This window comes from Pleurodeles waltl, chromosome 8 (genome assembly GCF_031143425.1).
Source record: "Pleurodeles waltl isolate 20211129_DDA chromosome 8, aPleWal1.hap1.20221129, whole genome shotgun sequence".
NCBI classification, from domain to species: Eukaryota; Metazoa; Chordata; class Amphibia; order Caudata; family Salamandridae; genus Pleurodeles; species Pleurodeles waltl.
The window spans coordinates 773,524,503-773,540,260 of record NC_090447.1 but is presented as its reverse complement, the minus strand read 5'-3'; the positions used below and the strand labels follow the sequence as shown (position 1 = coordinate 773,540,260).

The 15,758-nt window shown below is 42.1% G+C and overlaps 1 protein-coding gene across 3 annotated transcripts in view; it reads right to left on the bottom strand.

Moving 5' to 3' along the window:
* Nucleotides 1–423: 423 nt before the first annotated feature.
* The window catches only part of ATP11A (ATPase phospholipid transporting 11A), a 661,076-nt gene continuing 645,741 nt past the window's right edge, over nucleotides 424–15,758 (bottom strand). For 2 of the 3 annotated variants that reach the window (XM_069205024.1, XM_069205022.1), the window contains one exon: nucleotides 424–1,364. Coding sequence is in view for 2 of the 3 variants with exons in the window: in XM_069205022.1 (XP_069061123.1) it covers nucleotides 1,107–1,364 (258 nt within the window). In the remaining variant the exon portion in view is untranslated. The remainder of the gene's footprint in view (nucleotides 1,365–15,758) is intronic. The other variant, XM_069205021.1, reaches the window with a different exon arrangement.

Below are 15,758 nucleotides of genomic sequence, written 5' to 3'. Positions count from 1 at the left end.
CATCACTACTTCAAAACCAGAACTTCAGAGGCAACAGTTAATTCTGCTTCCCTTCCTCCTTCGGAACTTCCAAGATTATAAAAAATCTGTTCCACTGATTGTTTTCCAGGTTGGTTCACCCTGCTTGGCTCACTGTTATACGTAAAGCATTTGCGCGCCTCTTGGTGAGGCAGTGCTATTTACAAAAAAAAATACATAAATCAGTTCATATGTGCAAGAGCTTATTTTTCAAAAGTAGAATACCCCCTTTAAAACTAGCCAATGACATACGAGCGCAGCAGGGTCAATGATAAGTGATTTCCTGCTGAATGATGAGAGCAGCATTCCATAGGTCTAGTTGTTTATATTTTGGCACCCATCGCTCTTCGTACATGTAAACACAGTAGCATGCCACCAAGTGTATAATAAATTCACAAGGACACGTTATGATGAATCTTAACGTTTAATGACCATTGGGGGGACTGCTGCTGGCGATATTCACAGTGGACCAGTTTGACAGTCAGCTTGACTCCACAAGGCTGCCACATGGACTGGCTCGCTATTACGATAGATGAGGGGTGGGAAAGGATTTGAAGACACGCAGACAACCCCAGATTTGGCCTGGTAAGGTAAGTAAACGTTTGAAGTGTTTCTGAAATATATATGCACGCAAATAACTGGTCGATCCAAACAGAGGAGGGAGAAAGCAACATTATGGAATCCAGACGCAGCAATCGAATAATGTGCTTTCGGTATCAGTTATTGGGATGTCTGAGGTTACGTACTGGCTGGAAATGAAACACGAGTGGAGCAAGTAACTAGACATTAAGGTGAACAACTGCGACATGTACAAACACACCTTGACACAGCACTGAAATGCTCTATGAGGAAGCAGGTACTGACACAGTACCAGACTGTGCCGTTTGGTCTAGGCTTCAGCAGATTATTCAGAAAAGAGGCCGATGATCTTAGATGTCTTAGTAAGCTTGACTCCTGAGGTTGCCTGCCTCAACGCTACATCAGATACCATGAAGCAAGCACAACTTGCCATACAACTCGCTTATTTTGTGCCTGTGGGAAACAACAACCAGAGAACCGTTCTTTGAAAGGCTTTAATTGGTGATCTGTCATAAGGAGGTCTCCAAGCCCGACCCGCTGTAGGAAGAGTCCGCACTGGACGTGCAGCGCTTGTTTGAGAAGCCAAAGAAGGACGGGAGTTTTAAGTAGTCGCCACCACCCCAATGTGTAATCATCACTTTCCTGGAATGAGAACTGGACCTGGAGACAGCGGTCCTGCGGTGGTCACCGCTCCGGTAGCTGGGGCTCTGCAGAGGTGCAAGAGGTGTGAACTCTGAAACGTGGCCCGGAGACTGCCTTGAAGCATCCTGTCAACAGGACAACAATAAGGACACATTATAACAACTGTCAATAACACTATACACACATGCTTACCCATTCCCCTAAGGTAACCGAATTACACATACTATTTCTGTGTTGTACCATTTGGCATTTGGTGCTATGTGAAAATGGCATGCTTGTAACAATACACCAGAGCTAATAAAACAAAGAAGAGCTCTGTTCGCCTATCTACCGCGCCTGTACCATCGTCAGAAAGCAGGACATCTGTGCCAGGTTCAAAATTCATGGTGGAGTACTGAACTACTTAAAGTCTTTGAACCCCGAAAATATACTAAATGATCTAAATAGTTAATATTGTTGATTTCACAACAGGCCTTGGGCCTTGTGAACTATTTATTCCACTGTACCCACCCTATTCTCTGCATGCTAAACAAGGGTTATTGCATTTCAAAGCACAACCATGAATTTAACCGCTGGTAATGCCAATCCCAATCAACTCTGGAGTGAAAAAATAACAAAACACAAGGAAGACTTAAGCTGCATTTTAGAGTAAGTGTAACTGATCATGGTATTTTGCTACAATTTACAAGATCAGGTCTTCATCTGATAACTCTTGCTATTAACCTCATAGGCCCAAAATGCAAATTGCCTAGAAGATGGGCATTTTGTGAGAAAGGATCCTCCCAGAAAGCTCAGAGTTAGCTCAGAGTACAGAAGACATTTCCTACCTGAAGCCTAAACATTCAAGAGCCAAGCCTTTGACTTTAGAGATGCGGGGAAGGAGACAAAACAAGGCTTAACCTCTGCCTTCAGCATTAAACTGAAGAAGATGCAGGATTTTGCCCGTCACTAAACATAGACTAATTATTAATCTAAATTAACTACTTTTGACATATCACTACAGAGACAATCAAGATCATACTGCAAAGTTTCCTGTGTCTTGGATTGTCATTTTACTGGACACCAAAGAAGAGAGTGATGAGAGCAAACGCAGACTGGCTCACCCACTTTACCCGGAACTCATCTCCCAATAATCCAAATCACTGGTTATCCTAACCTACATGTTCCTGGAACTTCTTGTTGTGGCCCTCCTCAAGGACTTTGTTGAAGGTGGGGTCCCTGGGAACACACTGTGGTACAGATCTAGGCATCAATCTGGGTATATTGCCATGTCTGCCAACTGGATCTGCAGCAACCTTTCATCTGCAGTCACCTTTGAGACATCCTCTAAAACCAGCACTGGTCTGAAAGATCCATAGCCAACTGGTGTTAAGTGGATTGGCTGAATGCTACTGCACTTGCTTAGCCAGAACCTGTTTCCACTGAATTGATGGAAATGATTATTTAAGGATGAAAAACGCAGCTTTACGCTTGAGCATACTGAATGAATTGTATGAAGTCCCCTCGTATTTTGAGATAAACAGACCCCCTGAGGTACTCAAATGTTAGAGAACAAGAGTTTAGGGCTGAGTATAGCATAGAACATCACTTCAATAAGGAACGAAAGTGGTGCCAAATTTGTTGGAAAATAGCCCATATGGACTGGAGCTTCTTGCTGGGATATCAAAGTGACCTCGTCTATTTCAATTTTAGCCAAAGAAGATGTGAAAGTTTAGGACCAGTTGGAAGCTCTCCTTGCCTGGACTAACATGAAGATCCTCATCTATTTATTGCCTGGAGGTTCAGATTTGCCTCTACCGGGAAAATAAACCTCATGGACATTTCAAGAAGAAGACCTCTTATTATGACCGAATTACAAAATCATAATCTCCATGTCAGTATATGTGGGAACAAACATGTTGGAAGTCCACAGTGCACAGACCGGCTTTTCCTAGAAAAAGTATTTGGTTATGTTCTCTAAGGTTTAGAGCCAAGCACACATTTTTACTACTCCAATACACTACTGATTGAAGCACTGGCCTTTTGACTCTTCAGGAGCAAGCTTGTTACCTTACTAGTGAAGAAGGATCTCTGTCGTAGTGCTGACAGGTATGAATTATTACCTGGAAAGGGTCCTTACCTTATCCTCCACATCCAATATTTAAGCAAAGGATGGCATAAACCACGTTACAAATATTTCTAAATAGAAAGGGAAGGAATGGTTTCTTACCTGTAACTCCAGTTCTCTCGTAGGGGTATTTCCATGATAGTCATAAGCATTGAATAGTTCCGCGCGCCTGCGGGGACCCCGGAGCACTGATGTGAAGTATATTCTTAAGTGCAAACACCAGCCGTTTAAAGAAAAGGTCTGTCAAAAAAACACTTAAGAATAACATTGTGCAGCCTATGTGAATAGCTACACAGGCCAAATTGTTGAAAAGAAAATCAATAGTAGTGTAAATTCATGTTCAAACACCTATTTATTCTAGAAATGTAATAACAAATACATTCTCATACTTTATTTACACCTCTGATGAGAATAAAACAATGCAGGGCAGTGTAGCCCATAGGCTGCCATTATACAGAATGTAAATAGAGCTGTGCCTTTAAGAAAAGCAAAGTCTTCCTGTTTCCCATCATGCACAGCAAAAGGCAGTTGCCTCAGTTCTTTTTTGGAGGCTATTACCTGACATGAAGAAAAAACAAAACATTTGTTGGAGTACCCACCTCCATAATATTCATGTTCTATGTCAACTCCACCGGGGAGGAGGGAGGGTTGCTTATGACTATCATGGAAATACCCCTACGAGAGAACTGGAGTTACAGGTAAGAAACCATTCCTTCTCTCGTAGGGGATTTCCATGTATAGTCATAAGCATTGAATAGAGTAGCAAGCCCATCCCCATAACCGCGGTGGAGTCGATATAAGAATACTGAGAAAAACATGAATCATGCAAACAAATTCTTGAGTAAAGCCTGTCCAACCTGAGCATCTGCCCTAGCGTCTGTATCAAGGCAGTAATGCTTAGTAAAGGTATGGACCGACCTCCAAGTGGCAGCCTTGCATATTTCTGCCAAAGGGACATTTCTCATCAAGGCTACAGTAGCTGCTTTCCCTCTGGTCGAGTGGGCTTTTGGTCTACCACCAAGGGATTTGTTTGCTAACTGATAACATAACATTATACATGAAACAATCCACCTGGATAAAGATTGTTTAGATGTGCCCAAACCTGTTCTGATTGGGCCATAGTTAATAAAAAGCTGTTGTGATTTTCGTAAGCTTTTTGTCCTGTCCAAGTAAAATTTCAATACTCTCTTTACATCCAGAGAGTGCAGAGTTCTCTCAGCAGGAGTAGCTGGATTCTGAAAGAAAGTCGGTAATGAAATTGTTTGGTTCACATGGAAGTCGGAGACTACCTTAGGTAGAAATTTTGGATGAGTTCTCATTACCACTTTTGCAGAATGAAAAACCGTGTAGGGTTCCTGAGCGCAAAGGGCCTGGATTTCGCTGACCCTACGCGCTGAAGTGATTGCCACCAGAAAAGCAGCTTTCCATGTGAGATGCTGCAGCGATGCCTTGTGTATCGGCTCGAATGGCGGCAGCATCAGACGTGATAAGACAACGTTCAGTTCCCATGGAGGAGAAGGCTTTCTAATGGGAGGAAAAACCTTTTTTAAACCTTCTAGGAAATCCTTAATAATCGGAATCCGAAAAAAGGAAGTTTGTGAAGGACTCTTTCTGTATGCTGTTATCGCCGCCAAGTGAACTTTTATTGACGACAGTTGTAAGCCCGATTTTGCCAAACTTAACAAGTATGGTAAGATAGATTGTTCTCCACAAGAAACCGGGTCAATGTTGTTGTGTAAACACCAAATGCAGAATCTCTTCCACTTGCTTGCATAGGCTGATCGTGTGAAAGGGCGTTTTGCTTCCCTCAGAATTTCCATACAGTCCTGAGGTAAGTTCAAATGTCCATATTGCACTAGCTCAGGAGCCATGCTGCCAAACTCAACGATGAGGGGTTGGGATGAGATATCTGCCCTCTGAACTTCGTGAGAAGGTCCGGGCGATATGGTAGCCTGATGTGTGGTTTGAGTGACCGGTGAAGAAGGTCTGGGAACCACCACTGGCGTGGCCACTCCGGAGCAATTAGGATCATTTTGGTCTGAGCATTGGACAGCTTCTGGAGAACTGCCGGAATCAGGGGAAGCGGTGGAAAGGCGTAAAGAAATGCCCCTGACCAGCTTATCCATAGGGCATTCCCCAGTGTCCCTGGATGGTAATATCTGGAGGCGAAGTTTTGGCATTTTTTGTTTTCTGGGGTTGCGAATAGGTCTGTAGAAGGGGTACCCCAGAGTGCGAAAATGGAATGAACGACGTCGTCGTGTAGTACCCATTCGTGGTTCTCGCTTATTACCCGACTGAGGGCATCCGCTTGAACATTCTGGATGCCGGGCAGGTGAGTTGCCACTAGCGACAGGTTCCTGGCTAGAAGCCAATGCCAGATTGTCTGGGCCTCTCTGGATAAAATTCTGGACCTGGTGCCTCCTTGTTTGTTCACGTAGTACATAGTGGCCACGTTGTCTGTCTGAAGAAGGAGAGTTTCCGTTCTCAGAGAGGGAAGGAAGGCTTTGAGCGCAAGGTGGACTGCGCGAAGTTCCAGCAGGTTGATGTGATAGAGACTCTCTTTCTGTGACCACTCGCCTTGGACTCGAAGATGTTCCATGTGCGCCCCCCATCCGAGCAGTGACGCATCTGTTACGATGGTTTGAGATGGAGGTCGTTGTTGGAACGGAATCCCCACCAAGAGATTGCTGGGCAAACACCACCACTTGAGGGATTGTAGGGTGTGAGGAGACAGCAGGACTTTGTTCTCCCAATCGTCCCTCAGTTGACACCACTGATCCTCTAGATTTTCCTGCAATGGTCTCATATGGAGACGAGCATTGGGAACCAGATGGATACAAGACGCCATCGAGCCCAGTAGAGAAGCTATTATTCTTGCAGTGGCTTGAGGTCTTTCCTGCAGTTGTTTGCACTTTTGGAGAATCTATAACCGTCGTTCCTCCGAAGGAAACACCTTTCCTAGCTTGGTATCTACAATGGCCCCTAAGTAATGCAACCTCTGAACAGGTGTTGCTGTTGATTTCAGAAGATTGACTTGAAGACCAAGTTTTTGTAACAGTTGTAGAGTCCATTCGAAATGCTGCTGTGCCTCGAGATAGCTGGAGGCCTTTATGAGCCAATCGTCTAGATTGGGATAGACGAATATTCGCTGTTTCCTCAAGTGGGCGGCTACTACCGCCATGCATTTGGAAAAAGTCCTTGGCGCTGATTTTAGGCCGAACGGTAGAACTGCAAATTGGTAATGGCGTTTTCAGACAGTGAACCTTAGGAATTTTCGATGTTTCTTGGCTACTGGGATATGGAAGTAAGCGTCGCAAAGATCTATCGCACATAGCCAGTCGCCCTGACGTAAATGTGGGTAAATTTGGTGTAAGGCTAACATCCTGAATTTTTCTTTGCGAATCCATTTGTTTGCTGTCCTCAGATCTAAGATGGGACGAAACTCTTGTTTGTCTTTTTTCTGTACAAGGAAATATCTCGAATAAATCCCCTTCCCATGTTGGCTGATGGGAACGGGTTCTATGGCTCTTTTTTGCAATAGGATATTGACCTCTAACTGCAGAGCTTCGAGATGGTGGTTGGCTGTTTTGGGTGGAACAGATGGTGGAGAACTGGTGAATCTGAGAGCGTAACCATGTCTCACAATATTCAATACCCAGGCGTCTGTTGTGATGCGTAGCCACTCGTCTAGATGATTTGAGATACTTCCCCCTACCGGAGTGGGTAACGGAGGAGGGGGAAGCAAAGATTCAGGGCCTAGACGTGGGAGTTTGTCGAGGTGTCTGGGTCTGAGGTGTTGAACGACCCCTTGTCGACTTTCTGGAGAAGCCCCTCTGATGCTGCTGCTGCTGCTGTTGCTGAGGGCGTGAAGACGACCAATGTGGAGCCTGATACCTGTGGGTGAACAGTCTTCTTTGATATGGGCGGAATCCCTTTCGCTGTTCTTTAGGTCGCTCTATGCCTACCGCTTTTAAGGTATCCAGCTCCGACTTCATTCTGGCCATCTCATCATCGGCATGAGAGCCGAATAAAGTGGAGCCTGAGAAAGGCAGGTTCTGTATCCTCTGCTGTGCTTCGGGTTTAAGCGATGTAAGCCGCAGCCATGCATGTCTCCTGAGCGCTATACCATGAGCATAGTTATGTGCGGATAGAGTTGAAGCATCTGCCGCAGCACTTATGATCTGGTTAGAAACCATTGCTCCCTCGCTCACGACCTCTAGGAAATCTTCCCTTTTGTCCCTAGGGAGATGCTCTGAGAACTGTAGTATAGAGTCCCAGAGGGATCGATCATATCTCCCTAATAAAGCAGTGGCACTGGCTGCTTTCATGGTGATAGATGCCGTCGAGCATACTTTTCTTCCTGCAGCATCGATCTTTCTGCTTTCTTTGTCTGGGGGAGCAGAGGAAGACGGTGACGTCGAATGCGATTTCTTCGCTGCCACTATAACTACCGAGTCTGGTACTGGGTCCGACCTCAAGAATAGAGGATCTTGCTCTGGTGGACGGTACTTTTTAATGAGTCTGGAAGGAGCAGACTTTGTTGTAGCCGGCGTGAGAAAAATGTCCATTGCCGGTTCAATAAGACCCGGAACCAGTGGAAGTAAAGGTCGTGAAGATGTCCTTTGATGCAAGGTCTCAAAGATTACTGATGTCGATTGGGCTGGAGCTGCTAGCGGGATATTCAGCTTGGTTGCCCCTCTCACTAAGACCTCCTGAAATGTGTTGACATCATCTATGGGAGACACTCTTGGGGATGGTGAGTCTGATAAGGTTGGAGAGTAGTCTCGTGTGGACGATGAAGAATGTCCATGATGTGATTGACGACGGTGCCTTGAGGTAGATGTACGTCTCGAGGAATAACCAGAACGCCCTGCAGATCGCGTTGGAGTCCTCGGAACAGGTTCTGGAGGAGGCGCCGGAAGAGGAGCCGTAGGTGTTACCGGCGTCTGTGGTAAAGGCGACTGCCTTTGTGAGAGCTGTGGTGATGCTGGAAGTAGGATAAGCGAGGCCGAGGATTCTGAGGTTGTATAAACCCTTCTAGGCCTCTTAGATGGTCTTCTCGACGTCGAAGCACTCCTCGACGTCGAACTGCGGTGACGCCGAGTGCCTCTAGACGTCGACTCGTCTCGCCGCTGAGAACCTCTCGCCGCTGAGAACCTCTCGACGACGAACCTCGACGTCGGTGCAGTGACGGTGAACGCCTCCGACGGCGAACACTCTCTCTCGACGGCGATCTCCCTCGCCGTGTCGACGGCGAGCCCGACTCGGATCTCCTTGACGTGGACTGTGTTCGCCGTGTCGACGGCGACCCAGATCCTCTCGACGTCGGGTGTCTTCGCCGCCTCGACGGCGAAATAGCTGTCGACGGCGAACGATGTCGTTTTCTCGCCGGCGAAGCACTCCTCGACGGCGAACATGTTGGCGCCGTTCCCTGCTTCGACGTCGACGCTCTCGACGTCGTCGGAGATCTATGTCGTTTTTCAGCAGGTCTGGAAGGAGTCATGGAGGAAACAGGTTGAGCCCTGGTAGAAGTCTGACCTTCTCCTCGCTCTGTAGTGGAATGGCCACTTTTTCTCCTGTCCTCTTTCGCCTGGAGTCGGATCTTCTCTCTGTCACGAAGGGTTCTTCTAGAGAAGGTTTTACAGATGTCACACGACTCCGGTTTGTGGCTGGATGGAAGACAAATTATACAGACCCTATGTGGATCTGTTTTAGCCTTCTTTCTTCCACAAGAAGGACATTTATCAAAAAGTGAAGGCATTTCTAACTAGAAAAAACTCAAAATTCTGTCAGAATTTAACAGAAATCAGTAGAAAATGATCACTCAAAGGTAAAAACGTCGAGTGAAAATGAAATTCAGAAGATATTTCAATGAATTTCTGTCACAAAAGCTTTTGTGAGGTAGAGCTCAATGCTTCAGGGTCCTGTCAGCAGGAGCCGGAAAAAAGAACTGAGGCAACTGCCTTTTGCTGTGCATGATGGGAAACAGGAAGACTTTGCTTTTCTTAAAGGCACAGCTCTATTTACATTCTGTATAATGGCAGCCTATGGGCTACACTGCCCTGCATTGTTTTATTCTCATCAGAGGTGTAAATAAAGTATGAGAATGTATTTGTTATTACATTTCTAGTGTAAATAGGTGTTTGAACATGAATTTACACTACTATTGATTTTCTTTTCAACAATTTGGCCTGTGTAGCTATTCACATAGGCTGCACAATGTTATTCTTAAGTGTTTTTTTGACAGACCTTTTCTTTAAACGGCTGGTGTTTGCACTTAAGAATATACTTCACATCAGTGCTCCGGGGTCCCCGCAGGCGCGCGGAACTATTCAATGCTTATGACTATCATGGAAATTCCCCTACGAGAGAAATACATTTATTTGTCTTTAAGTTAGTATTTCATTATAAAATGTTTTCTCATTAGTTATCACGATAACTACACTTCTGCTTGGGTGGTGGGTGGTGGTCGGAATTGAGACAAGCAGGCCTTTTCTTATATCCAGGTAAGGTGATACCATTCAGAACAACTGCGTTCAGAAGTGAAGCAGAGCTCTTCCTTAAACAAGAGATGTTTAAATCCAAAAAGCTAATGTATTTTTCAACTGAAACTGCCATTATGGGAATAAAAGATTTAGGGGGTTATTACAACTTTGGAGGAGGTGTTAATCCGTCCCAAAAGTGGCGGTAAAGTGACGGATATACCACCAGCCGTATTACGAGTTCCATAGGATATAATGGACTCGTAATATGGCTGGTGGTATATCCGTCACTTTTGGGACGGATTAACACCTCCTCCAAAGTTGTAATAACCCCCTTAGTTATTTTAGCTGAGTGATCGTGATGTGCTCTGGTGTTTGTTCTACCAAAAGGGAGTCCATAAATGCATGATGGCTTAATTTTTGTCTAAAAACAAGTATCAATTAGGAAACCTATGGAAGACTGAACAAACAATAATTAGTCATTTTAAACCATCTATGACTACTAATTAATACTCTCCATGAAAGAAGCAATAAGAAAAGCAAGGGTGTCCTCTGAACGCAAGTCTTTTGAAATGGTAAATTTATCTGGGATGGAATAGTTGTCTTTAGTGGAACAGAGCAACACACACATTTCAACTTGGGTCAGGAATATAAGAAACATACTAATCTGGAATTGTAAGAGATGCTTAACGCAAGTAGGCAAACATAGCTATTCAAGTTGGCAAGTCTAATGCCACCTAGTAGAAAATATCTTAAAAACCATAAGTAAGCCTATGGAATTAAAAACTTTATACAGTCTCATGTTTACACAGACAGAAAAATTGGATGTTTGCAGACTAAATTCAAAATTTAACTCATTTAAAACAAATCTTTCTCTACACCAGAAGATAATGAAGCTAAATATAGGGACTCCAAACGAAAATGCAATTTAATGCCTTTGTATCAAACCATGTGGATGTTTTAGCTAACAAGAACTTAAAGGTAAGTAAAAAGATTTAAATTTGACAGGAAATCAAAACGTTGCATCTTTAAAATTAAACATAAAAAAGAGAAATAAATACTAATAGTATGCTGCACTAAACTGACAGAAGAGGCTGGGGGATCATGAAACTACTTACTGCAATAAAGTGTTATATGAGTAAATAAATAAGGAACCTAATAACAGATTCTTAGCCTGTGAATCAGCTAGAAGGTATGACAAAGATTTACATCATCCTGTATGTGGCAAAGACCAGTACTTAGATAACTGAGAACATAAGACACATACAAACAGTTATTAAGCAACTCAGAGAGGGCAGAAAGAGAACAACGAAGATAACATTCATGCAAGTAATATGGCTAGACTAACTGATGCATTATATGCTGCAGTACTGATTGTTTTGAAGAGTGAGTGTTCATTACAAAGGAGCTATCAGTCTGAATACAGATATGATTGAAATCCAACATTGAGGGACATCTCCGCCAGACTAGATGCACCTTAAAAGAATCCACAAAGTTACGGAAGAATAAAACAATGGCTATAGCAAGAAAACATATACAGTTTTATTATTCCTGTCAGATCAGATACATGACTCCATCACTGGAACACTACTTTGCCATTATAGAGACATCTCCTGGCTTCGATACCATACACAGAAAAATATTTATTGTAGATTGACTTAACTACTTTGCCCGTGTAGTGCTCTCTGGAAGACACGCTTAGAGCAAATTTGTGCTCCTGATCAGATAAAAAACAAAGTTATACATTGTCCTCCATAAAAGAAAGAATACTTGCTTGCTTGGATTAGTACTCCCCTCTCTTGTTAAAACCAGAATGTGATTATAAGATCGTAGGTGAATCGGGCTCATTTTTAAACAGTTTAGCACACAGTGTGTTTACATTTGGATACCTAAAATCCAACTAATACTGAGGTTGTGAACTTATTTATGGAAGAACTGCTCAGTTTCTGTGGCATGGGTTCATAGTAAAAAAAGGAGGAAATGACAGCTTTGCGAAATTTGAAAACAAATGAAAAGTCATACATGACACTGATTAATAGAGTGACAACAAATTGTTTTTACCTAAATGTTTATTAATACATTTTATTAGTTTTGGAACTTAACATTATCACAAGTACAGTGAGACTACCCTGTTAAAACACTTGCAGAGCTAATTAGTCAATAATGTCTGGTCTAAATGCAAGTGGACAGAGAAGGAGTAGAAGAGGCACACTTTCTGCCGTACTAAATTGAAATTAGTTTATAATCTGTAGCGTCCAAACAAAGGAGATTTATAATCAGAAGGACTTAATTACATAAACTCCTGCTTCTTCACTGTGTACGACTCCCATATTTAATGGCCTAGTAATTATTTCTCTGGAAGTGTTTTGTCCTCCACTTTGACAGGAATAGAGAGCTGGGGCCACTAAAAATCTCAAGATCCTTTCCCACAGCATCCAAAAGTGAAACCAGGAAGTGGGCTAGGCCAATCGACTGAACGGTAGGTGGCATCTTAAGGGAATTATTTGATTTCATCTAGCCTCAGGATAATTAGATAGCACAGGTTATTATAACCCACACCCACCAGGACCCTTCACTTTATTTGTCAAGGAGATGTTTGCTCTTGTAAGGGCTCAGATATTCCTGGTCTATTCAGGAAATTGCACTGACCATTTCAAAATATCAGCAGCGTTTTCTACCACCTCTATTACACTAGCAACATTCTCACATATCCTATCACTTGATCCATTTTTGCCCAGAAAAACGTTAAATGAAAACATGCCAATAAGATAAAAATGGAAGCTACAACTGGATAGCAATGTTTGAGGGTAAGTATTCCACTTAGGGCAAGGTTTACAGACAACGTTTGGAACAATCCTAGATTTGGGGTTCGATAAACTTATATTTTTGAACTAATGGTTAGGGATCAGGGCCACAGCAATAGTCGGAGATAAAGTTAGATTCAGAATCCGGTATGGGTTAAATTTAATGTGAGGCTTAAATTAGGCTCAGGGTAAGGAACAGAGTGTTGGTTAGGGTATGGTTGAGCTCCTGTTAGGGGACAGAGCTGAATAAATACTATGGTTTGCATATTTCTAAAATATTTTAAAAAGATCTTGAAAACATTTATAGATGGGGAGGTGGCATTGAAAGCAAATACTGTTTTCGATATTTATATATTTCTAGTAATTGCAGTTTTAATGCAAAAAACAATAAAAAGAAGCATTTTCACTGGAATGGATTTCAGTGAAATTAAAATTCAATGAAATATGTTTAGGTTAAATTACAAAGAGCCCTTCCTCACAAGTACATAAACTTTGGTGCTAGGACTTTCTACAATATATATATATATATATATATATATATATATATATATATATATATATATATACATGAAATATGAGGTTCATTTACTTTGAATAGAACAATTAAGGTGGATCGAGTTTAAATATTAAATCAGGAATAACTTTCATGCATTGTTACGAATGTGCCATTAACAAGAGTGGCTGTGAGCTTGTTTCTTTGAGCATTAAAGACATATTTTGAAGTTAGAGGCAAAGTCTTATTAGAAACGTATAGTTCTTGGTCACTATCAGAAGACTGGCTTAAATCTATAAAATTAAAAACACTAACAATATTGAATTATGATGATAGAAAACCAAATGGTAGAACACCCAGTAATGTCAAATAATAATGTGTTTTCATGCACAACACCGTGAATTCTTGTATGTTTATATAACAGTATAACCCAATTAGACCAATAGGTGAAAGAATAAACATCATTGCTTTAAGCATGGATACTCAACCATTCCAGCTTTGTGGAAGATTGTCTTTTTGTTTTAGAATCCTTCAGACACCATTCAAAGTCATAGATTTTTCCATCCGTCTGTATATATTAAAACCTACATGGATTGCTTCTAGGGATGTACATTAAGCCATGTGTCTCAATCCAGACATGCCAGTACCAAAAGCCTATGTTCTCTAAAATGAGCTTAACACCAAAACTACATCTCTCACCTTGCATTATCAACATTCAATATTCACAGGATTAGCATCCCCAAAAAGACGTTAGACTACAACATGTAAGTGTCAGAACTTTTGTTATCCAAAGATATCCTTCATTTTGCATAGAGAAAAGGGAATAGTCATAAGGTGTCCAAAAACTGTTAAAAAAAAGGGTTAGGTATCTGGCATTGCTGCTTTAAGACTGTTTCACTGCTTTACAAGAAAGACATATATAGCACTTAAATTACATCCACACAATTGCTAGGAGAATCATTAGTTATTTAGGTGAAGAGAGTTAAATCACAAAACATGAAGGCATGGTGCACTATTAAATGAAAGTGTTTGAAAATGTGCTGATTTTTTTAATAGCACTTTGGTGCTGACCCCTGCCCAGAGCTAATGCTCTATAAGAATATATTCTTCTAGAGTTACCTACCCTTGATTAGAATAGATTCTATCTACACTTTACTGACTAAAATATTTCTTCTATGATTAACAACTGCAACAATATAAACGTCAGCATTGTCTCTGGACCAAAGTGCAGAGTAATGGCAGCTGGCAGGCAACTCCAAGACAGATGACTGGCAGTCCTTTACATATATGGAAATATACCCAGGCAAAAAATGATTGAATTACTTTTCCTTGTACAGCAAAAAAGGCATGAAACAGTGTAGAGACTGCATACCACCAACGTTAGAATGGGCTTTAAAAGCAACAGTTATAGCTATTTTGTAGTAGAATTATCATGAAATAATGTGTTATATATGGTTTCCAATAGAAGCCATGATTTTGGACATGGGTTTTACTACTCTAATGTCAGAGTAGTCAAACCCGGGCTTGAAACTCTGTGCTCTGGCAGAAGTTGATCTGCTGCTTCATTGAAAATCCCAGGAAGCCAGTGGAACACTAGGTGACAGTCCTGACTTTTGTGGGTCTCTGCAGATCTGAAAGAGGGGTCCAAGAAGGAAAGTCAATTGCTGCTTCCCCTGTCAGTGCTGATAAGACTGGGTATTCCAGGCCTTGCTGATAAAGAGTCCTTACAGAGCCATTCTCAGCACTGCATTCTCTATCCAGTGGAGAGTATAGGGTAAAGTCGGGTGATGGAATACAACGAGGATTGTGGGTGAAGGTAGCCAGATGCCAGCTGAGATTTATATATTTAATATTACGATGCCTAGAGAAAGGAGAAACCATTGGTGGTGTGGGATGCTGGGAGGATGTCAGTTATTGGGTTATTTTTTATTATTAGACTGAGGTTGGGGAGGGTGTATTCAAAGGTGGTGTGGAAGGGCCTTAATAATCATGGTATAATTCTGTATTTTGGAGAGAACAGGTTATCAACTAGATTGGCAGAGTGCCAGGTCTAGTCTGTGTATTTGGGGTTTGGGAGGGCACTAACTAGAATGGTGGTCATGACCAGGCAGCATAGGATATTGGGTAAAGGTTATGTTTTAAAAAGCAGGGGAAGAAGACACATTTCCAAGACTTCTTTTCCTTTGTGCACATGCTCCACAGATCAGTTGTGCAGAGAGGATGATTTGGGGCCTTTATGGAACAAACACTTCTGAAAGCGCTGCTGTCAGTAACATAGAAATTTCCATTTTGGGTTTTCAAGTGACATCATCGACAACTTGAGCTTCCCTCTTGGTGTCCATTAGATGTTATTTGGTACCCTTCTTTAGATAAGAAACCCATTATAGACAAATACCCATTTACAAGCATTTATCTTTGATGTGCTGCCTGCTGTTTTTCTTGTACCACTCACTGAGAATGTTTTGAAACAGAACATTTTCAAAGAGGTGGATGTTAAACTGTTTATGCAATGTTTTAATTTTGGTCTCGTTGTGAATGCACAGCCAAAGAGAATTCTATAGGATGCTGCAAGCTATTACAGTTTTTGCCATTTAGCCATGCTGCACAGAACAGGGGCTGTATTATGATCTTGT